Consider the following 22107-nt stretch of genomic DNA (forward strand, 5'->3'; position numbering starts at 1 on the left):
AATGCACACTCCCAGGTTAACTGGGTTAGGAAAACAGGCAGTAGCAGTAGTTAAAAACATATCAAATACAGCCGAAATCAGTCGGAAGGCCAGGACGTAACGTAAATGCAAGTACTGATTAAGCGAGAGTAGCACGAGATGGAACCAACAGTAATTAACCGAGATACTGATTCCATTACAACATGGTATTAAAGCAGTTCAACAAGCTACGGTGAAGCAAACACCAACATAACAAACAGCCCAAGAGGCAATATCAAAAGAGTTTTCGACACCGCGACAGATGTCATCCACAGATTGACGACACAACCGATACCTGCAAGCCGATCACGATCAGTACTCCTCGTCCTCCTCATCCTCGTCACCACCGCCCTCAGCGCCGACCTCCTCGTAGTCCTTCTCCAGGGCCGCCAGGTCCTCACGGGCCTCGGAGAACTCCCCCTCCTCCATGCCCTCACCGACATACCAGTGCACAAAGGCGCGCTTGGCATACATGAGGTCGAACTTGCGGTCGATGCGGGAGAACACCTCAGCGACGCTGGTGGAGTTGGAGATCATGCACACAGCGCGCTGCACCTTGGCGAGGTCACCACCCGGCACCACTGTCGGTGCCTGGTAGTTGATGCCGCACTTGAACCCTGTTGGGCACCAGTCCACAAACTGGATCGTGCGCTTCGTCTTGATGGTGGCCACCGCCGCGTTCACATCCTTGGGCACCACATCGCCACGGTACATCAGGCAGCACGCCATGTACTTGCCGTGGCGGGGGTCACACTTGACCATCATGTTCGCCGGCTCGAACGCGCTGTTGGTGATCTCCGACACCGACAGCTGCTCATGGTAGGCCTTCTCTGAAGAGATCACCGGCGCATACGAGGACAGCATGAAGTGGATCCTTGGGTAAGGAACCAGGTTGGTCTGGAACTCATTCACATCCACATTGAGGGCACCATCAAACCTCAGGGAAGCAGTCAGCGATGAGATAACCTGCACAGCACAACAATTTAACACAAATTACCATCAGTTTCAGGGCTGTAATGGTTTAGGAAAAAAGTTTCCACGGCTGTACAAACACCAGAGCAGCTGACAGATTTCACCACGTTACCTGAGACACAAGGCGATTCAGATTGGAGTAGTTGGGCCTCTCAATGTCCAGAGAGCGCCTGCAGATGTCATAGATGGCCTCGTTGTCGAGCAGGATGGAGACATCAGTATGCTCCAGAAGAGAGTGGGTGGAGAGCACGCTGTTGTAGGGCTCAACAACAGAGGTTGACACCTGGGGAGATGGGTACACAGTGAAGCCCAGTTTGGATTTCTTGCCGTAGTCCACAGACAGGCGCTCAAGGAGGAGTGAACCAAGGCCAGAACCGGTGCCACCACCAACAGCATTGAAGACCAGAAAGCCCTGAAGGCCAGTGCAGTTGTCAGCAAGCTTGCGGATGCGGTCAAGGCACAGATCAACAATCTCCTTGCCAACTGCAGGAACATGAACATAAGTGGCACCATCAGCAATCAATCAAACATAGTGAGATGAAACAATTCTGTGCAACAAAAAAGTTTCTACATGGTTAATTACTTGTGTAGTGGCCACGAGCAAAGTTGTTGGCTGCATCCTCCTTGCCGCTGATGAGCTGCTCAGGGTGGAAGAGCTGACGGTATATGCCGGTGCGCACCTCATCAATCACAGTGGGCTCAAGATCAACGAAGATTGCACGGGGCACATACTTCCCTGCGCCGGTCTGGCTGAAGAAGGTGGTGAAGGCATCATCGTAGTGTCCTGCAGACTTGTCTCCGGGCATGTGGCCATCAGGCTGCAAGGGAAAAAAGCAGTTTAATGGGATGCAAATTATAAAGGGTTCAAAGGAGCAATTGCACGGGTTCAACATGTTATCAATAAGTGGAGCAACTTATGATATGCATCAATTTAATTAGCCATTATGCAGTGCATCAATAAGCGATATATCAGTTGCTCAGAGATACATGCACCGAACACAACCTCTAGTCCAATTTGCATTCAGATCTAAGAAATGGTACGAACATGACTTAATTTAAAGAATCTGAACGGGATCCACCGAATTGATAGAAGGCATATTCGTTTTTCTAATCTAATCAACTTCTAGTACACTATAACTGAAACTTTAGAAATAGCGCAATTCATCCACAATTACACACAAACCGATCAAAACTGATGACTACGAATAGAGCACAGAAGCATTTAAATAACACTGCACAATTTGACGAGAGCAGGCGTAACGCGTGACCCGCAACTGCAAATTATAAAAATTCGATTCGATGGGAGCAACTACTTACTTCCGCTGCAAAGGTACCGCACAACAAAACCGACAGCAACTACTTACTTCCAGCCTCAATCACAGTTTGAATCGCGCAGCAAATTTCGAACCCTAAAATTACTAGCACCAACAGATCTGACTAAATTCCCCCAAAACAGTTCACCCCAAATCAGAATTCTAACGCCCTGCAACTGCAAATCGCAGGACTCCTCTGAATCAAATCGGAAATTAAACGACGAGGACGACGAGATGATGGACGGGAGGAGAGGGGGGCGGCGACTGGACCTGGATGCCGTGCTCGAGGCAGTAGAGCTCCCAGCACGCGTTGCCGACCTGGATGCCGGCCTGCCCGATGTGGATCGAGATGCACTCCCTCATCTTCCTCCCCGACTCGCCTCAAGCAACCGGGGGCGAACCCTTCGGGTCAAGCGACGAACCTCTCGAAGCGATCGGAGGCGGAGGCGAGGGAAGAGGGAGCGGAGCGGCGATCGATCGGGAGTGGAAGGGGAGCGCTGGCGTTTGTGAAGACGCCGAGGTGAGGAGAGGGGAGGCGGCCGCGGCGGCTTTTATAGGCAGCGCGAGAGGAGAGGGGAGGCGGCCGCGGCCGGCCCGTGAGGGTGAGGCCGTGACCTAACCGCCGTTTGGCTCGCGTTAGACGGCGTGGTGGTGGCCCGCCTCGTTGGTGAACGGGGCCGAAGCCGCGCGGGGGCAGCGGAGGTTAACGGCCGTTTGGTTTCGAACGTCGGGGCGAGGCTTGCGTGATCAGCGGCCGGCAACGGTGGGTTTGAGCTGGCGGCGGGTCCCGCGGAGCCGGCGCCTCTCGTTCTCGGCGATCTTCACATGCGCCCGTGAAGACGTGACACTGACATGTGGGACTGGAATATGAAAGTGAACTGCCCAGCCCATGAGTCATTGAGTCGGGGTAGTTTTCACTTCGGTGGATGGAAGGGGAGCCTTTGTGAGGACGGCAGGGAAATGGAAGGAACGGCTGTTTGGCCGCCCGTTCGAATTTTGAAATTTCGAACCGTGTATCGCACCGTCGCGGGAAAGTACGGAGCTACCCTTGATCGCTTGGGCCTCTGGGGTAGGCCTGCCATTTAGGCTTTTGGGCCTTTCATCCTAAAATGACTCCGACGGTGATTTCTCTGGTGGAACGATCTCCAGTGAAATTGAAGCTGTTTTGAAAATATTTCACAAACATCTTTATCCTGTTTTTCATGAATGGATTGGAGATGTCAAATACCCAATATGCCCTTACCTATTTTATAACGTGAATATGAGATGAAATATCATTATAGATTAAAAATAATTTCTCCCATTTTTCTTCCCTCTTTTTCTCCTTTATTTCCTTTTCTTTTTTCCCTCACTTCTTTTTTTCCCTGCCTTCTCTCTTTTTTCACCGTACATCTCTCTCCCGGAGTCCGAACGGACAGACCCGATTCATTATTTGCTTCTTCGGTCCTCTCGTCTCTTTCCCCATCGGCATCTTCTCCATTCCCAGCGCCGCTCCGTTCCCCAGCCAAGCTGCGCCGCGCAGCTCCGGCCCCGCAGCGCCCGGCTGCTACACCGCCGCTCCGACCCTGCAGTGCCGCCCTACTCCCTCGTCGCTGTAGCCGCGTCGCGCGCTCCTTTGGTACTCAAGTTCCAGTCATGCCGATGCGCCACCGCTCCGGCCTCGACGCACTACTCCGACGCTGCTGCTGCCGGGGCATTCTGGTACAGATGAACTTGGCGACTTGGCTCCACTCCACCAATAAAAAACGGCTCCGGCTCCCTTGCGGCTTCGCACGCGGAACTGTTTCCGCTGATGTTGTTTGGTAAAGCTTCGGTAGGAGCCGGTTTTGCAGCGCTACCAAAGAGACCTGGGGCTATCCGCTTATTTCGTACTTATCCGTGGAAATAAGTCATAAGCTCATCCAAACATCTTGCTTATTTTTCACTTACCATTCAAGCCGCTTCTCCTGCAATCCAAAATACAACTAGCGCTCCGCTTTTCCTCTATGCGGCCTCGGAGGCACTTCTCGCACAAGCGAACCGATTTTTCCCGATACCCTCACCCCCACGCCATCTCGATCCTGCGCCTGTCGCCAACCCCGTCCGCCGCTGACCACCCTCCACTGGCTCCGTCCGCCACCCACCGTCGGCTCCATCCTCCCTGCCACAAGCCGACCATCTTCCCCAAGAAGACCACCCATGCCGCCGCAGCTCCCGTCAGCCCCCTCCGTGGCCGCCCAGCCGCCGCAGCACGGCAGGCCCCCTCTGTGGCCATCCCATGCCGCCACAGGCGCCGGTTCGCGAGGAAGACCTTGCGGCAAGTAGGAAGAAGATAAAACCTGGAAAAAAATAAAGGAAAAGAAAAAAATAAGTGGATGATATTAGAATTCACTTATATTATCAGCCTAAAATGAGCTATTATTAACCTAAGTGGATGACATTAGAATTATTATCTTCTCCTCATATTCACAATAAAAATGAGCTATTATCAGCCTCACGGGCATTCAGATCATTTTATTAGTCAGGACAGACAATCGACACATAATAATCAGGATTTCTAAACACCCAACTTATTCAGACAGCAGATTTTTCATTTTCAGACAGCAGGCTTATCTGATAAGCCTGCTTGCCAGATAAGCAAGCTGGCTGCTAGATAAGCGAGTTCCAGAAAAACGTATATAAACAGAGTTGTTTGGGCCCACCTAACTTTATTTGCATAAAAAAGAAATGCCAATAAGAGCCTCAAAAACTAACGTGGATTATTTCGCAACAACAACTTAAAATTAGCGTCTATTTGGAATCGGAGTTTTGGAGGTATATTTTTGCAATCCCACGAGTTTATCTATCCTTGCATCGCATTAAAAAAGCTGTAGCTGATTAAGACATACCAACTTTTGATCCCGTTTTTACGATTTATTATATTTTATAGTCCCAAAATTTACAAACATTTTCCATAATTTCAATTGATCCGATTGGTGCGTTTGCTTATGCGTTGATTATTTTGACATGTGACAGGTCCGAATGATTCATACTTGCAGAATGCACAGTGCAGATTTGCATGTCTCCGGTTGCAAGTACTGCCTCTGCAGCTGAACCACTGACACATGAGCCCGAATTCACGTGTCAGTGATTCAACCGTAGAGAGTAGCACGAGGATCTGTTTCCTATAGCCGGCGGTCCGGGAGCAAACTAGCGAGCCAAAGTCTCAGCACGCCGCTTGCGGCCCTCCAGCCACGGGTCCCACCACACTATGATCCCGAACGGAAATTATGGACTAAAAATTACTCCGATGCGGGATGTAAATTGGGATGATTAAATATGAGCTAATTGTAAAACTAATTGTATAAATCCCAATTATTTGATGAGTAGAGAATCAAGATCTAATTAGAATCAATGAGTTCTACTTATTATTTAGTTATAGCTTGTGCAATTAGTTTTACAATTAATTCATATTTAATCGCATCCTTGAACTATTTTTTTTTTAGCCGGAGAGCTCCAAACGGGACCCAGGCCAACCGTCCGCGCCGCGGCCGCTTTCCTCCCAGCCGAACGGCCCGACTTCAACCCAGAGAAGAGATGAGCCTGCCGGGCCGCCATCGCCGCTCCACCGCCTCCCGATGCCCCGACCCCCCGCAGCCACAGGCCACCGGATAACGCGCGGCGCAACCCTCCAACCTCCAGACACGCGCGGCAACCCCCACGCTTCTCCCATCAAAACCCCACCCGAATCTCCCCCGCCTCCGCGCGCCAAGCATCACCAACCCACCCACCAGTAGCAGCAGCCAGCAGCACGAGGAGCCATGCAGCCCGACGCCAACGCCCCCTCGCACCGCCTCGCCCGCGTCGCCGCGCACCTCAACCCGCAGGTCGGTTCCTCGCCACGCCGGCCACGGCTAATTTAGCCTCTCCCTCTCTCTCTCCCCGCTGTTGACTCAGAAACCTGAAGCTGAAGGGTTGGTTGCTCGGTGTGTGCAGATGGAGGAAGGCGCGCCGGCGCTGAGGCCCGCGGCGTGCCGCGCCAAGGGCGGCGCGCCGGGGTTCAAGGTCGCGATCCTGGGCGCGGCGGGCGGGATCGGCCAGCCGCTGTCGCTGCTCATGAAGATGAACCCGCTCGTCTCCGTGCTGCACCTCTACGATGTCGTCAACACGCCCGGGGTCACCGCCGATGTCAGCCACATGGACACCAGCGCTGTGGTAACATTTCTGATAATCCCCCCTTCTTCCTCACTTGATCCGTGGCACCTTGCAGTGAGGTGCTGTTGTACCATCAATCAACAAGACTGGAGCGGTTGGTTGGTTCTTATGCGCTAATTATGTCACGATAGCCGCTCAATTGATCCGTGGCACTTCGCAGAGTGATGTCTGCAAACTCCGTGACCCTGTTGTACTTGTAAAAGCAATAGGATATTAGTGGTTGATTGGTTCTTATGCGCTACTTGTGTCACAATAGCCGCCCAATTGATCGATTTGGCATCTTGTCTAGTTTCCTAGTTGTTGTCACGAGCTCATTATGTAATTTATTTATGTTACATGGGATTGTGATGCGGCATCCACACCTAAGCACTTGACGGTGTTCCTTATGTGTTCTGATTGTTGTGATTAGGCTGATGAGATTTCCAAAGTGATTAAAAGAAACCACCTTTAGTAGTTTTTTTATTTATATAATGACGGTTGAATCTACAATTGCAGGAAGCCCTTTGCCTCAATCATCTAAAACAAAACTCCATGACAGTTCTAATGTGCACTTAGATCAGCAAATAAGAAATAACTATGGATAAGCTTCTTTCCAGGTTCGTGGCTTCCTTGGGGCTCAGCAGCTTGATGCAGCACTTACAGGAATGGACCTTGTTATCATACCCGCTGGCCTCCCTAGGAAACCAGGAATGACAAGGGATGATTTATTTAACAAGAACGCCGGGATTGTTCGCACGCTTTGTGAAGGCGTTGCCAGATGCTGTCCTGATGCAATTGTGAATTTGATCAGCAACCCAGTAAACTCAACTGTCCCCATTGCTGCTGAGGTTTTCAAGAAAGCTGGAACTTATAATCCCAAGCGTCTCCTTGGAGTCACAACACTTGATGTTGTGAGGGCTAACACCTTTGTGGTATGAAGCCTAACAAAATTACATAGCATATCATCTCTTAAATAGCCTTGACATACTTACATACTCTAGTAGCATCGGTGTACTTATCTCTAGGTTATTTACATTTTTTGCTCCATATTGTGTTTTATTTTTATTATAGGCTGAGGTGCTTGGAGTTGATCCAAGAGATGTCAGTGTTCCTGTTGTTGGCGGGCATGCAGGGGTAACTATATTACCCCTCCTCTCCCAGGTACTGATCATGTTCTGATGCAATCACACGGGCCATTAAGGAAACATTATCTAGCTTCTGAATATTAGGTGCTGATTTGAAACCTATTTATCTGCAGGTCAACCCTCCAAGCTCATTCACTCAGGAAGAGATCAAATATTTGACTAACCGCATTCAGAATGGTGGCACAGAAGTTGTGGAGGTACAACGTTATTTCAACGTATTACCCTGAAGTTGGGCTTAACCTATATGATGAATTTTGCCCTACCCTATGGTCTAAGCTGTTCATTTGGTGTTCTCTGCATTGAAACAGAGATGTGTTTTACATGCTTGATTTGTTTTCTTTCAAACATTTGGTAATGTTGCATTTATTTTTCTTTTAAACATTTGGTCCATGCATTTGTGACTGATAGATATAATGTACTGCGCATCAGATGTACGTGTTATTTTTTCTACATAAAGCCTACATAGCGATGTTTTCTAGCAGGGAGATATGTGGTGCAAACCCATCTTATACACACTTGTTTCATTTGGCTATGCTTGAGTTGTGAGGGTTAGCTGTGGTTCCAACCTGCAGTGGGAATCACCTAGCTGAAGGCAGACCCTTTTACATGCCTTCTATGTGTTAGACATTAGTTCTAACAATTTTTCAATAGTTACTATGAACTTTCAAGAAAGTATATTTCAGCATCTTTGTTTCAACAATCACGAATGAAGTTGCTGGTGCCACTAAACAATCGACATTGCATAGCTGTATTTGCATATCGTGAAGCCATCTGTGACATTGCCCCAACTCCAGTTTGACCATTTCTTGAAGCATTGTTCTTTCGGATTAATTGAAAACTCTACAATTAACACTGATTTCATTTGTCATTCAGGCAAAGGCTGGAGCAGGGTCTGCAACTCTGTCAATGGTAGTTCATATATGTCTGCCTACTTCAGATACCTGAGGTTAAATACTTTACTAACAGAACAAACACCTCAGGCTTTTGCTGCTGCGAAATTTGGTGATGCATGCTTGCGAGCAATGCGCGGTGAAGCTGGCATCATTGAATGTTCATATGTTGCCTCTGAGGTATCCTTACACTAGACCTGTGTATCTCTACTTGCTTCCCATCGTCCGAACATTGTTGAATCTTCTGAACAGATCACAGAGCTATGCTTATTTTCGGCAATCTTGGTTTCAGGTGACAGAGCTGCCGTTCTTTGCAACAAAAGTGAGGCTGGGTCGCGGAGGAGCTGAGGAGATCCTTCCTCTTGGACCTTTGAACGACTTCGAGAGGTACGTTAGCTCTACTCTGTTTATCGCTTAAAATATGGCTTCATTGCATCAAAATCATTATATAAAGTACGCTCTGAATCTCAAAAAATTCCATGAGAATAATACATCTGCCTCTTTGGCGTTACAGAGTTGGTCTGGAAGCGGCAAAGAAGGAACTGAACGAGAGCATCCAGAAGGGCATCGCTTTCATGAAGAAGTGAAGCGGTACGAGCCAAGGGATCATCCCCAAGATCTGGACCATACATAGATGTATAGTACTCCTGTACATGTAATATCACTTTTGCAAGACAGTAGTAAAATGCTAATTACCCTATAGCAACTGTAACATCTTCCTGGGCGTGGAAATCTTCCATCTTCATGGAGCTGCTTCTTACGGCCCATTGCCTCCAGGAGTCCAGGGTATCCACATACTCGTAGTCACATGTGCTGTGGTTCGGGCCAAATTGTCCATCCGTGCGCGCGCGTCCTGGACCGGTTGACGTCCCTAGATGGGCCGTGGCAGAGGCTGCAGCGCGAGAGGCGCTGAAACCTGAATTGCCAGCCCGTTTTGCAGTTTTCTCAAGAACGGCTCCTGCCCGGCCTCGCACGCTACGGCTTCCCTGTTCCCTAAACCGAATACCCGGGCAGATGCAAAACATAGCAGAACAGCCGAGTCCACAAAACTCCTCTCAGCTTCTAATGCCAGTAACTTCAGAAGACGATGATACTCTCCTAGTAGCTACGCGCAGAATCCTGTGCTGAGGAGTGTAGACCCTAAGACCCATCACCCAACAATGGTGTGCCGGCCATGCCACTTGCTGTCGCCGCCAGCCTGCCGTTGCCACGCACGGGAGCACGCATGGTCCCTCCCAACTCCCATGAGCGAGGAAGGCTTTCCTCAACTGCTCCCACTCACCCCGGCATCGTCGATCGATCCCCTGGAGCACCCGACCGATCCGTCTCGCGGGCGGTGCGCTTGGTACGCGCAGCGCACTCGTATTACTCCTTGACAACAACGGCCTGTCCTGCTTCGATTTCCTCTCCTAAAGTCCGGGCCTGCTTCTAGCCTTCTAACTGTTTGACCTGCGTTCACTGCCGCCGCCGATCCTGTCATCCTGTGCCCACTTCGCACGGCACACAGGCGCGCGTCGTGCACCCCGGCCCATCCGCACATGTCGCATAGCGTGTTCGTTTCCTAGCGCTTCACGTTGCCGGGGGGACCGACCGATCCATGGAATGGAACCATTAACCCGTTCGAGCGGTCCTGATGTCCATGAGGAGATATTGGTTGACTCCGTTTGTGTCACGGAAAGGATCCAAACGCTGGCGGCCTGGCCTGCAAACGCTGCGGAATCCAAACCCTCCCCACGGCGCAAGCTTTCTTTGCATCTCCTCTTTTTCCGCTTTCTTTTTGGTGGTTCGCTTTACACGTCCTTGTGGATCCATGAACTGCTGAGGGTTTGCTGGTTTGGTGCCTTGGTGATATGGACGTGTGGTGCCCGTGTCTCCCTACTCTCGCTCGATCTCTAGACTGTAGCCTTTAGCCAGCAGCCCACTTCCACTTGAACCTGTCTGCCTGCCCGACCGAGAGCAGCTCGCATCCGGACTGGGGGGCGATCCGCTGATGCAGGCCGGCAACCAACTTCCCGGCTCGTTGTCGTCGTGCTCCAGACCAGATGCGTCGAAGCATCATGCATCCGATCCGCAGGGAAGCGTGAAAATGGCACGCAGCTGCTGCCTCGTGGCGGCGCGCGCGCCGTCTCGGTCGGCCCGGCCGGTTACATGATGATGCGTGCCTGCCGCCGCTCCCTCCCGTAGTCCCGTGCCTGCCACCGGCAATCATGCTTGTTCGTCGCCGCCTCGCCGGAGGCCCGGACCCGGAGTGCTCTGCGTCTGCGCTGCTCGCCTGCTCCTCGCCACTGTCACCAGCGGCGGGTGGGCGCATTCAGATAAGCATTGACCCGGCGTCAGGAGCCAGCACTAGCTACTGCCGTGCTGCGTCGTCGATCTGTGACTAGGGCATCAGAGCGCGCGCAGGTCGCAGGAACCTGACACCGCCCGCGAGCGCGAACGGGAACGGCGTGGTTTTCCTGGCGCGGAAGCCCACGACCTGCCCTGAACGGCTTTTCGTCCTGGCGGACAGCGACGCGTCTGCTCGTAGCGCTTCACATCACTGGGAGTTGGGACCGATCCTGGACGAACCATCCGTTTGGACGGTCCAGACGATGGACCACGAAGACACTCCCAACTCCCAAGTATGAGCGCTGCACGAGAGGAGGTGAGATCGGTTGACTTGGTTCATCCGCATTGCAACTTGCGAACGGGTCCACTGGCTGGACCGGAAACGCTCTATCGTCGAGCCAATGATCGTCGCTTCCATTGTGTCCGACCAACTTGCATCCCGTCTGCTGGTGTCTTTACCCTCATCCGTCCTCCGATCCCCACGAAAAAACTCAACGAGACGTGCAGAAAATAATGGCGTGGTGTACGTGCTGCAGCGCGAGGCGCCCCTCCACGCCATGATGGTGCGTGCCTCTTCTCGGCTCCCCCCTGTGTGCAACGGCAATCGTGCTTGCCACTGTGCCGACGACAGGTGGTCGCAAACACGAGCCAGAAAAAAGCATCGGCCACTACCACTGCGTCGCCGGTCAGGCGATCAGAAACTGAGAACACGCGCGCAGGCGCAGGGCACCCACAAGACGGCCGGGCCAGAGCCCACAGGAACACGGACGTCATGGCTCTGCCGCGGAAGCCCTTGTTTGTTTGACCCTGTACGAACGGCCAGTGCTAATTCTGTTAACCGTTGTATCGTATCAGCAGTAACATTTCCGGTTTCTGCAGGGTTGATTCGTGGTGGTAAAAGGAAGAAGCGAGAATAACAGCAAGATCAAAAGATTTTTCCCGACGGCTCCAAGAAGAGCGTCTTGTTGGGTTGGTCTCCCGTTGAGCAAGCACCAAGCAGGCAAGCAGCTAGCGCCCTATTGCCCATTATTTCGACGCGACAGTGCTCCTGCCATGGCTTTCGGGTCGGTGTGGTGTCAGGTCAGAGAGAGGTACATGGCATATAGTAGGACTAGGAGTCTAGGACCAAGACCAACCTGCCTGCCTTCCTTTTTATTGTTTACCGCACCACCGTTTACCACAAACTATGAAACTACAACAGTAAACAGCTGCCACTTCCCACCACTTCCAGCTTCGTGCCAAAACTTGCCCGCTTTCCCTGCTACTCCTTTGTCCTCTCCACTCACACTGACTCACTCGATTCATGGACGTTGCCGGCTTCAGGGTTCAGGTAAGCAGCGCTTTGCCTTCGCACTTTGCAGCTTGCAGGGTGAATCAGTCCTGTGGAGCATCAGAACCTCCTTGGATCCCTGCATCAACGCTGAGCTGAAGCTCACGAGCCTCAAAAGGCCCATGTGCCGCACTGATCTTGCTATTTGCACCCCTCAAAGTACATTTTCAGATTCTGATGCAGCAGTAAGTGCCGCTGCCCGAGAAGATGGCCATGGTCCTAGCTGTGTTTTGTTTTTGACAGAGCAATTGCGGCCCTGAGACCCTGGTCAACAAGGCCCCGGTGAAGTGAGGCCGAAGGAAGCCTAGCCCCCGGGCGGCAGAGACGAGGCGAGACGAGAGGAAACGAGGGTGGCTTTACTGGCTTTGTTTGGCAGCGGACTCGCGCGCTCACGTGGTAGGGGACTCGGCGGGCATTCTTTTTCTGGGTGAGGTGGCCACTTAGCCGAAACCGGGGCCTACACTGCTCCGGAGAACAGGGACAGTGCACACGGCAGAGAAATTGCAGGAGGGACCATTGCTCAGATCAATTTCCCTTTACAGACTTTTTTCAATTGCGTTTCATTTGTTCTCCGGATTGCTTTTCATATTTGTTTTGCGAGAATTGATTTACAGACAACGATTGAACAACAAGGCCGTTGCTGCATTTGAGTGAATGCATGGTGAGAAGAGAAGGGTACTTTTCTATTTTGGAAATTTGTGACGGTAAACATTTCAGAAGCTAGTGTACCGCTTGACAATGTGACAACTTCCTTCGGCCCCACGTCACCCCCGCTCGGGCTACTCGGGAGGCGGACGGAACCCTAGCCGCCGCCTCACCCCATCCCCTCCACTCCCCTCGCCGTCGCCAGAGGGGGTTACCGGAAGTCCGTGCGGCCCTAAGAAAGCGGCGGCGGGACATCTTGCTACTGCGGGCACTCATGCTTGTCCTGAGCAAGGGGTGGCATGCGGCGTGATGGCGGCGGCCATGGCACCTGGCACGGTGTGCGAGGCCGCGCAGTGGAGGCGGTCTGGCGCGCGGTGTGTGGGGCTGCGCGGGAGCTGGGGCCCGGGCTTAGGCGCAAGGAGCGTTGCGACGATCGGCGAGACGGCACAGCGGCACGGCGGGCTGGCCCTCCGGCGGCCGGATCCATCGTCCCCTAGGCCAGATCTGTTGCCCCTGTGGCCGGATCTGCTGCGACAGCAGCAGGCCCGATGGGGAGCGGCGCTGGCGGTAGTCGAGTGGGACGCGGTGGCGCATCATCCCCCGGGCTGTGGTGCAGCGACGCCCTTGCAGGAGGCTGCGCGAGCATGGTGGGGTGCCATCCCGGCAACGACTACCCGTGTACGGCACCAGCGGCATGCCAGCCAAGCGGCAGCCGCGCGCACGCGCGGAGGCAGCACCCCTAGTCGTGCTCTACCCCTGGTCTGGTGTGGCTTGGACAGCGAGCTCGTTGGAACCGGGGAAGGAGGAGGTGCTGCAGGCCTGACGACGGCCCAGCAAGTGGGCTGAGGAGGGAGGTCGTGCGGCGTCGGTGGTGCACAGGGCGAGGAGGAGACCGCACCACAATGGCGTACGGGTCGAGGTGGTGACTGCGTGGCCATGCCGGCGCGCGAGGGAGGATATGGTGGCAGTTTCGGTTGCGCGCACAGGCGGCTGGTTGGTGATGGGGCAGTTGCAGGGAGGCATTTGTGTTGGTGCAGCCATGATGGGCGGGGAAGTTTGTGGCAGCTGCCCGCGGGAGGTGTCGGACGAAAGCCATACTCGGTGTGCCGGGCTGACAACGGCGACGCCTTGGGCGTCGCAATTTTCTATTGGGGATGTTGTCATGTCGCTCTCCTCGCTTCGTTCTTGGAAACTCCAGGTGAAAACCTTGCCTAAGTTCTTTGGGCGGGCGGCAACGACGCATCTAGCGTCATGTTCTTCTTGAAGGCGTCATCTTTGGAGTTACGACGACGATGGGCAGCGGGCCGATAGCTTCCCTGTTTGTTTGGCGGCGAGCAGTTACACATGGTGGCGACCGTGTCGGTGCTAAGCTCCGGCCATGGTGGATTTCGGTGTCGCGGTGGAATAGGTGGAGGCCTAGTCGACGACTTGAGATGCGGATGCCCGCGGTAGTAGAAGGCGGCTAGAAGTGGCAAGACTTCTGTTTGGCATGAGGGCGACAGTCGGGAGGAGCCGTGCGCCACAATTGACCATGAATTTGGCATGAGGCGCGGCATGGTACGGGGTGGTCGGCAGATCTGCTTCGCCAAAGAGACCTGTGTGGAGGTGATCCTATGATGGCTGCCAGATGCCCTGCGTAACACCCTGCTTTCCTCGATGAGGCAACTGGGCTGCTTGGTGCCATAGTGTACAACCAGATCTCGAGGGACGTGGTTGGTAGTTGATGTCCGGAGGCAGCTGCTCCTGTATCGATTCGATGGCTTGCAGCATTCTACGGCGGCTAGCCCTTCTTGGCGGGTTTACTTCGGTGTAGGACAACTTCGTTTGGAGGCGCAAGTGCATATGATGGCTCTATAGCTATACGGCCTGCAGCGGACCACGGCAACAAGCCCTGCATAGCAGTGGCTGGCTCGACGTGGAACATCGTCGGTAACGACGGCGCTGGCAGTGACGATAGGTTATCCTCTATCAGCCTTGTACCCTGGTGATGGTGTTGCTGTTGGTGCACGAGCACCGGTGTTGTGGAGTGTCATGGTGGTGCCACTGCCCCCTCTTGACCAACCATGTTGTCTATGGCGAGTTCGAGTTGAGGCCCGGATTGTCTGTGGCGAGTTCGAGTTGAGGCCCAGGTCGATGTCCCAATCCGACCGGGCGGAGTCTTTTATTGAGACTCGTGTTGATGTCCCAATCCGACCGAGTAAAGTTGAGAGAGGTCCGGTTGATGCCCCAATCCAACCGGTCGATGTTGTGTTTTGAGTAGTGCGTTGGCGTGGTACGGTGCCGATTGATGTCCCAATCCAACTGCCCGATTCGTTGTTTTTTTTTTGCTGTTGTTTTTTAGTTGTTTGCCAAATCTGAGCTTATTCAATGCTCCACTCGCTTTCACTTGACGGAAGCATATCTGCTAACTGCTGATACACAGAGGGCAAAGCATCTGATTACCAGGCCATCTCTTCTAAACGGCACGCTTCCTTTGACGTTCTGGGCCAGCCCAGTCTTGTCTGCTTTCAAGAGATGCAAATCACCTTCTTTTACAACAATAAAAGACGAAAAAAGTGAGCGAAAGCAGCAACCAGATGCTTTGGCAGCATATCTATCAATTCACCTTGCAAACAGACTTTTTCTTTGGGGCCGATGTAGCATGAGATCTGACTTCAAAGGCTTTTAGTTTTAGCCCACTACGACTGTTTACACAGAAGCAGAAATCGCGTCAAGATCTTGGTTCCACAGCGAAGATTCTGATGCTAAATTCGATAGAGAGAGCACTTTATACTTTAGTGCCTACATTGGAATATTGGATAAAGGAGATCAAAAGCTCTAATGAGGTGACTTAAGACTCGCTACAGACTCCTAGATTGCAGCAGCAAAGCAAACACATCGTCAAACTGGAAACTGGACACCACCAACAAACTTGAATATATACAGCGCAGGAGGCCGAAGTTACTGCATCCTAAATTATGACCTAAACTTGAGAGAATGGAGTGAATTTTGCAAGGAATGGTAACATTTTCAGTTTGGGTTACTCAGATGCTGATGAGATCTGGAGGCGGCGATGATGGAGAGCTTGTTTGCTGCTGTTGCTGATCTCTCGCTTCGCCCGTTGGTGCTTCATTGGACCCAGCTGGGGCTGGATGTAGAGGACCGGATGCAGATCCATCACATGCATTTGGAACCTCCTCCCCTTGCTTAGTAGATGGCTTTGGAAGCTCACTCAGGATCTGCACAACCTCCCTCATCGTTGGGCGCTGCACGCTCTGCTCCTCCGTGCAAAGTAATGCAACGTAGAAGACATGCATGATCTCATGCAGTGGAACAGTTGAGAGCCTTGGGTCTAGGATCTTCATCACTTGTTCTTTGCTTGAGTCTGTCATCATCTTCGCCCATTGGACGATGTCAACACCATCGCCAAACTCACCTACAGGCTTCCTTCCAGTGACCAGCTCAAGAAGCACAACGCCAAAGCTATAGACATCACTCTTCTCATCAACCTTCAGTGTGTATGCATATTCTGGAAAGCCACAGATGACAATTGACAACAAGGTCAATTAATTATTTAATTGGAAAATAACAAAATCATGCTTCGGAGGGAAATAGCAAGACAGTTATAGTGTTACAACAGAAGATACAACACTGAAGCGACAGATCTTAAGCAAATATAAAGAGATCTTTTATGAACCAAAAGCATCTATTGTGAAAAAATTAAGACAGTTGATGTGTACCAATACCAAGAAGCTAGGCTTACACAAGACCTGTTTGAAAATGCATGATTGAACCTAGTATAAAGAATCTTACAACATATGATGCATTGATAATATTCAGAATGAACTGAATTGGGAAGGACCGATCTACTACCTGGCGCAATGTAGCCGTATGAACCAGCGATGGCAGACATGCATTCAGATGCCCCAGAATCCTGCAAGAACTTTGCTAGCCCGAAGTCGGCCACATGAGCTTCAAAGTTGGAGTCAAGAAGAATATTATTCGACTTGACATCACGGTGAAGTATCACTGGTGAACAATCATGGTGCAAGTAGCAAAGACCCTTGGCTGCCTCAATAGCGATATTGTATCGAGTGTCCCAGTGCAAGTGCCCTCCCTTCTTGCCATGGAGCATCTCCCCAAGGCTACCATTGGGCATATACTCATAAACCAGTAGGTTAGTCTCATTGTTTGAGCAGAAGCCTAGCAGGCGCACAATATGACGGTGCCGAATTCTACCAAGTGTTTGTATCTCTGCCGAGAACCCATGATCATGTGATGAGCCACGGCCCATAGCTGGGAGCCTCTTCACAGCCACAAGTTCACCATTTGGCATTGCCCCCTTATACACAATCCCGGCACCACCTTTTCCTATAATGTTCTCCTCTTTCAAGCAATCCAGCACATCATCACTGGTGAAGTCCAGGCGCTGGAATGCAGTGAGCTTCCATACACGTGCTTCACTAGCTTTCTTCAATGACCGGGCCTTCAGAATTGCTGCTGCAGCAAACGCAATGGAGCAAACCAGCAAGCCAAGAACAATGAGGAGCTTGACAGTATTGGTCAACCCACCATGGCCATGGGGAGTGTGGTCGGCACCAGCAATGCCGGGGCGGCATGGACCAAGATATGGTCCACACAGGCCTGGATTGCCAACGAAAGATGTGGCATTGAAGTAGGTGAACTGCCCAGTCCCCGGCACAAGCCCAGACAAGTTGTTATACGAGAAGTCGACTGCTGTCAAGCTCTGCATTGTCGCGATGGATGGAGGTATCTCTCCATCAAGGTGGTTCCGGGATAGGTTGAGGTAGTTCAGTATCCACATTCCAGAGATGGCCGGAGGTATCTTCCCAGAGAGGTTGTTTTGGCTCATGTCCAAGTAAGTGAGAAGCCGGCATTTCCCAATCTCTGGTGGCACACCTCCCTCAAACTTGTTGCTGCTAAGGTCAGCCTTGGAGAGCTGCTGCAGCCGCCCAATCTCCGGAGGCACGGCACCAGAGAACGAGTTCCGATCAAGAAGCAGCTTCTGAATACCAGAGAAGCTCCCAAGAGATGCCGGCAATGCGCCGGTAAGCTGGTTGTTGGACAGGCTGATCTCACCAAGATTAGGTGCTGCAACACCGATCACAGCAGGGAAATTACCAGTGAGGAGGTTATCTTGTAGCTCAACTTGTGTCAGCTTCGGCAATTCAAAGAGCCCCTTCGGAATTGAGCCATTCAGGTAGTTCTCCCCGAGACGGACGCGGCTCAAGGACTTGCATTGACCGAGTGAGTCTGGGATGGCGCCAAACAAGAAGTTGCCCAGCGCGATGAGCGTCTGCAGCTTGCCGCCCGCGCAGAGCTCCGGCGGCAGCGTGCCGGTGAGCTTGTTCGACGAGAGGTCGAGCAGCTGGAGGCGGCCGTTGCGGCCGAGGCGGCGTGGCACACCGCCGGTGAAGTTGTTCTCCCACAGCTGCAGCACCTCGAGGCTGGGCATGTCGCCGACGAAGTCGGGGATGTCGCCGCGCAGCTTGTTCCGGAACAGGTTGAGCAGCGTCAGGTTCTTGAGCTCGGAGAAGCTCTCCGGTATCTCGCCGGTGAGCGCATTGTTCGACAAGTCCAGAGAACTAAGGCTCTTGAGATGGCCCAGCTCCGACGGTATGCTGCCGGTGAGGCCGTTCACCTGCAAGAACAAGGTGTCGAGATTCTGCAGCCTCCCTAGCTCCGGTGGGATTTCGCCGGAGAGCCCGCAGTTGGCGGCGTCGAGGCGGACGAGCTCGGTCAGGTTTCCCAGCTCCGGCGGGAGCCCGCCGGTGTAACTGTTGTAGTAGCCAATGTAGAGCTCCCTGAGGGTAGTGAGGTTCCCGAGCTCCGGCGGTATCCTGCCGGAGAGCTCGTTCCCGGAGACGGCGAGGTACTGGAGCCGTGGCCACCGGCCGTACTCCGGTGGGATCTCCCCGGAGAAGAAGTTGCCGCCTAGGTGCAGGTGGCGGAGCATCGGCATCTGCGTGACCTCGAGCGGCAGCGTGGCGCTGGTGAGGTTGTTGTTGTAGAGGTCGAGGACGCGGAGGCCCCGGAGGCGCGCGAGCGCCGGCGGGAAGGAGCCGTTGAAGGCGTTGTTGGAGAGGTTGAGGTGGACGAGCTGCTGTAGGCGCGCGAGCGACGGCGGGATGGGGCCGTACAGGGCGTTGGCGGCGACGGAGAGGCGCTGCAGGCCGTGGAGCCGCGACAGCGCCTGCGGGAGCGCGCCCGAGAGGTTGAGCCCGGACACGTCGAGCCCGACCACGATGCCGCCACCGCGGCCGCCGCCGGGGGGCGCGCAGGTGACCCCCGCCCACGCGCAGTGGTCGGGGGAGGTCGCGTTCCAGGACCTGAGCGCGCCGGTGGGGTCGGAGAGAGCCGCCTTCGCCGCGAGCAACGCGTCCGCGTCCGTGCCGCCCGCCGCGCCGGCCGCGCCCGCGGCGAGGGCCAGGAGCAGGAGTAGCGGGAGGAGGCGCATTGGGGGTCCGCTTCTTTTCTCGGGCGCGGCGGCGGAGTTGAGGAGGGAGGAGGAGGAGGAGGAGGAGGGGAGGGAGGGAAGAGGCGGCGGCTCACACTCTCGGCGAGGAGAGTGCGGACAATAGTGTGGCGAGACGGGGAGAGGAGAGGTGTGCTTGGTGTGGGTTTGAACACTGGAGTAGTACACTGCACCACACTAGGTTGTCAATCGAAAGAAGAAGAAAAAAAAGGTCAATTATTTTGGGGTGCTTCTGGGGTGGTGTGTGGGTTTTCTTTTGGGGGATTGGGTTGCTTTTATAATGTGATCTTGGGGTCTTTCGGTCTCGGATGGATGGGCAGTTTTGACCATACGTGATTACTTCTTGGGCCATGTTTAGTTACTCCCAACTTCCAACTTTGACACTATGCAAAAAGAAGATTCCCCATCACATCAAACTTGCGGTACATGCATAGAGTACTAAATGTAGATGAAATTAAAAACTAATTGCACAGTTTTGTTGTACTTTGCGAGACGAATCTTTTGAGCCTAATTCGTCAATATTTGGACAATAATTCACAAATACAAACGAAACGCTACAGTGTGCTACAGTGCTGTAACAGTAATTTGGCACCTCCCAAATTCCCCAACTAAACAAGGCCTTGTTAACTTTTCAAAAAACATTACTTCTCTTGCTGTCACACGAATCATTTTATTTTATTCTTCTTATCGTTTTGTGCGTTATTAAGTCTTGGCTAATCACTATTAATCACGAGCAGTCGGGCTTATCGGTCCATGGACCTCTATTAGCCATAATCAAAGTGATCATGCTTGATGCTTGCTATGTCTTGGTACAGAACGCAGTCATGAGCTGGTGCTATGCTTAACTAGTACAGTACCTAACACTTATACAGTTATACTACTATACAGATCCTAAGCAGTAGGGCAAGTAGGGCGGACAACTACGCTGATGGACTATCCGACTAGCCACGACTAACCGAACCTGATCACTAATCTCGGTACCCCATTCGACTAGGCTCAACACAACCAGACGGTTCGAAGACATTGCCACATGATCAAGCTAATCGTTTGACACGAGACGCAAAAGGTGAGGTACGAATACGTACGTGACAAGGCTAAGCACCCATCGCGCCGTTCTCTGCCCTCCGGTAACGTGCAAACATCCCGAACGAACCCAGACGGAGCACAGGAGCACGCAACACAGCGGCATCCCGCACCGCGCCCGGTCACGCCGTGGCGGGGGGGCTGGGGGCACGAACGATCACCCGATACGATAGGCCCCAAGCTAGCCCCGTTTTCTTCCACTAACTTATTTTTAGCACCCGTCACATCGAATGTTTAGATACCAATTAGGAGTATTAAACGTAGACTATTTACAAAACCCATTATATAAGTGGAATCTAAACGGCGAGACGAATCTATTAAGCCTAATTAGTCCATGATTTGACAATGTGTTGCTACAGTAAACATTTGCTAATGATGGATTAATTAGGCTTAATAGATTCGTTGCCGTTTAGCCTCCACTTATGTAATGGGTCTTCTAAATAGTCTACATTTAATACTCCTAATTAGTATCTAAACATTCGATGTGACACGTGCTAAAAATAAGTCAGTGGAAGAAAACGCTCCTGAAGCTACCACGAGGCGCGAGCGTGCGTCGGAGCGGAGCCAGCCGGGCTCACCCGCCTGCCCGCCCCACGCCCCCACCCCCAACGCGCCCGCCGTGGTGGTGGGCTGGTGGTCCAGCCGGCGGCATCGGCGGTTGCCGCGTCGTCGAGCTGCGATTCCCGCCGGCGCCCGTGGCGTGTCTGTTCGCGTGGTCCGGTGCCGCCGCTGCCGACCGCCCGAGCTTGCGGGACCCCGGCAGCGGCAGGCCGAGGGCCCGAGGCAAAGCGAGCGAAAGCGCCCGCGCCCTGCACGCCCGGGTTTCGTTTCGCCTGCGTTGAATTTGGTATACGTACCTGCTACGGCTAGGCAAATCGCATCGCATTCACGGCGGCTTCAATAAACCTCACCAACAGCTCTGACTCGCAGCATCCACGGCACCGGCACCACTACGATGTACGTGTACGATCTACGGAGTGTAGACACTATGCTGGTACTGCGTACGGAGTATTTTCTTTTAACTGATGGGATACTGCGTTCTACCTCCCAGAGTACCTTTGCCTTGCACTCCGGACGAGATGACGACGTGATGTGCGTGTCTGGTTCGTTGTAGCATGCGGTGGCGCATTCAGAGCTACGCTTCATGGCTCACCTGTAAAATTGACCTTGTAGGGTGCAGTCAATTGCCTGCTTGCTCTCTCAGAGATCCTCGAGCAGTGCTCGTACTCGTTTTGTCCGACTCTTTGTATTTTCCTCAAGCTTACAAGCCTGCTTGTATACTTACTACACGCCTGTAACGCATCACGATTGTCAGCACTAATCACAGCTTAGTTAAGGTGTTAAGTACACTTGGGACATTCAGCCAGGTGTGTGATCATTCGTCGCCCTTTGTGCAGACGTGCAGTGCTCTTCCAATCGGAAGGTGCACTCGAGCACGCCTGCTCTGCTCCCCGTGGTTGGGCATTGGGCGACGTCCAGCGACGCACACCGTAAATCATTGTAGGCAGGGGCAGGCAGCCATCCTACTGCCTTCGTTGCTGCCCGGCCCTGACAGTGTGGGCCCCGCCGCCTGCTTGATGCCACATTACCACTAGAGGACAGTCAATTTGCCGAAGCGGCCGAGCACTTGCTGTTGCTACTGCTTCCTGCTTCTCGCTGGCCTGCTGCGGCGCAAGCCAAGAAGCCGTATACTCCAAGATTGCCAGCCTACTCGCTGTTCTATTCTTCTCGTCGCAGTTGGAGACTACTAGTGGCA

The 22107-nt window shown here is 52.9% G+C and overlaps 3 protein-coding genes across 3 annotated transcripts; 1 reads left to right on the top strand and 2 right to left on the bottom strand.

The window, feature by feature from the left end:
* Nucleotides 1-97: 97 nt before the first annotated feature.
* LOC101762147 (tubulin alpha-3 chain) lies at nucleotides 98-2837 on the bottom strand. Its single transcript, XM_004981537.4, has 4 exons — nucleotides 2574-2837; nucleotides 1574-1808; nucleotides 1103-1473; nucleotides 98-984 (listed from the first exon to the last, which is right to left on the bottom strand). The coding sequence occupies exons 1-4, from the start codon at nucleotides 2664-2666 to the stop codon at nucleotides 331-333; spliced, it is 1353 nt and encodes a 450-aa protein (XP_004981594.1). The 5' UTR covers nucleotides 2667-2837; the 3' UTR covers nucleotides 98-330.
* A 3138-nt stretch (nucleotides 2838-5975) lies between these two features.
* Nucleotides 5976-9250, top strand: LOC101775144 (malate dehydrogenase, glyoxysomal). Its single transcript, XM_012843032.3, has 9 exons — nucleotides 5976-6148; nucleotides 6258-6476; nucleotides 7073-7387; nucleotides 7527-7616; nucleotides 7714-7797; nucleotides 8474-8509; nucleotides 8581-8670; nucleotides 8783-8877; nucleotides 9005-9250. The coding sequence occupies exons 1-9, from the start codon at nucleotides 6083-6085 to the stop codon at nucleotides 9075-9077; spliced, it is 1068 nt and encodes a 355-aa protein (XP_012698486.1). The 5' UTR covers nucleotides 5976-6082; the 3' UTR covers nucleotides 9078-9250.
* A 6099-nt stretch (nucleotides 9251-15349) lies between these two features.
* Nucleotides 15350-19509, bottom strand: LOC101762554 (leucine-rich repeat receptor-like serine/threonine-protein kinase BAM1). Its single transcript, XM_004981538.3, has 2 exons — nucleotides 16646-19509; nucleotides 15350-16301 (listed from the first exon to the last, which is right to left on the bottom strand). The coding sequence occupies exons 1-2, from the start codon at nucleotides 19248-19250 to the stop codon at nucleotides 15817-15819; spliced, it is 3090 nt and encodes a 1029-aa protein (XP_004981595.1). The 5' UTR covers nucleotides 19251-19509; the 3' UTR covers nucleotides 15350-15816.
* Between the last annotated feature and the right edge of the window lie 2598 nt (nucleotides 19510-22107).

This window comes from Setaria italica, chromosome IX (assembly GCF_000263155.2).
Source record: "Setaria italica strain Yugu1 chromosome IX, Setaria_italica_v2.0, whole genome shotgun sequence".
NCBI lineage: Eukaryota > Viridiplantae > Streptophyta > Magnoliopsida > Poales > Poaceae > Setaria > Setaria italica.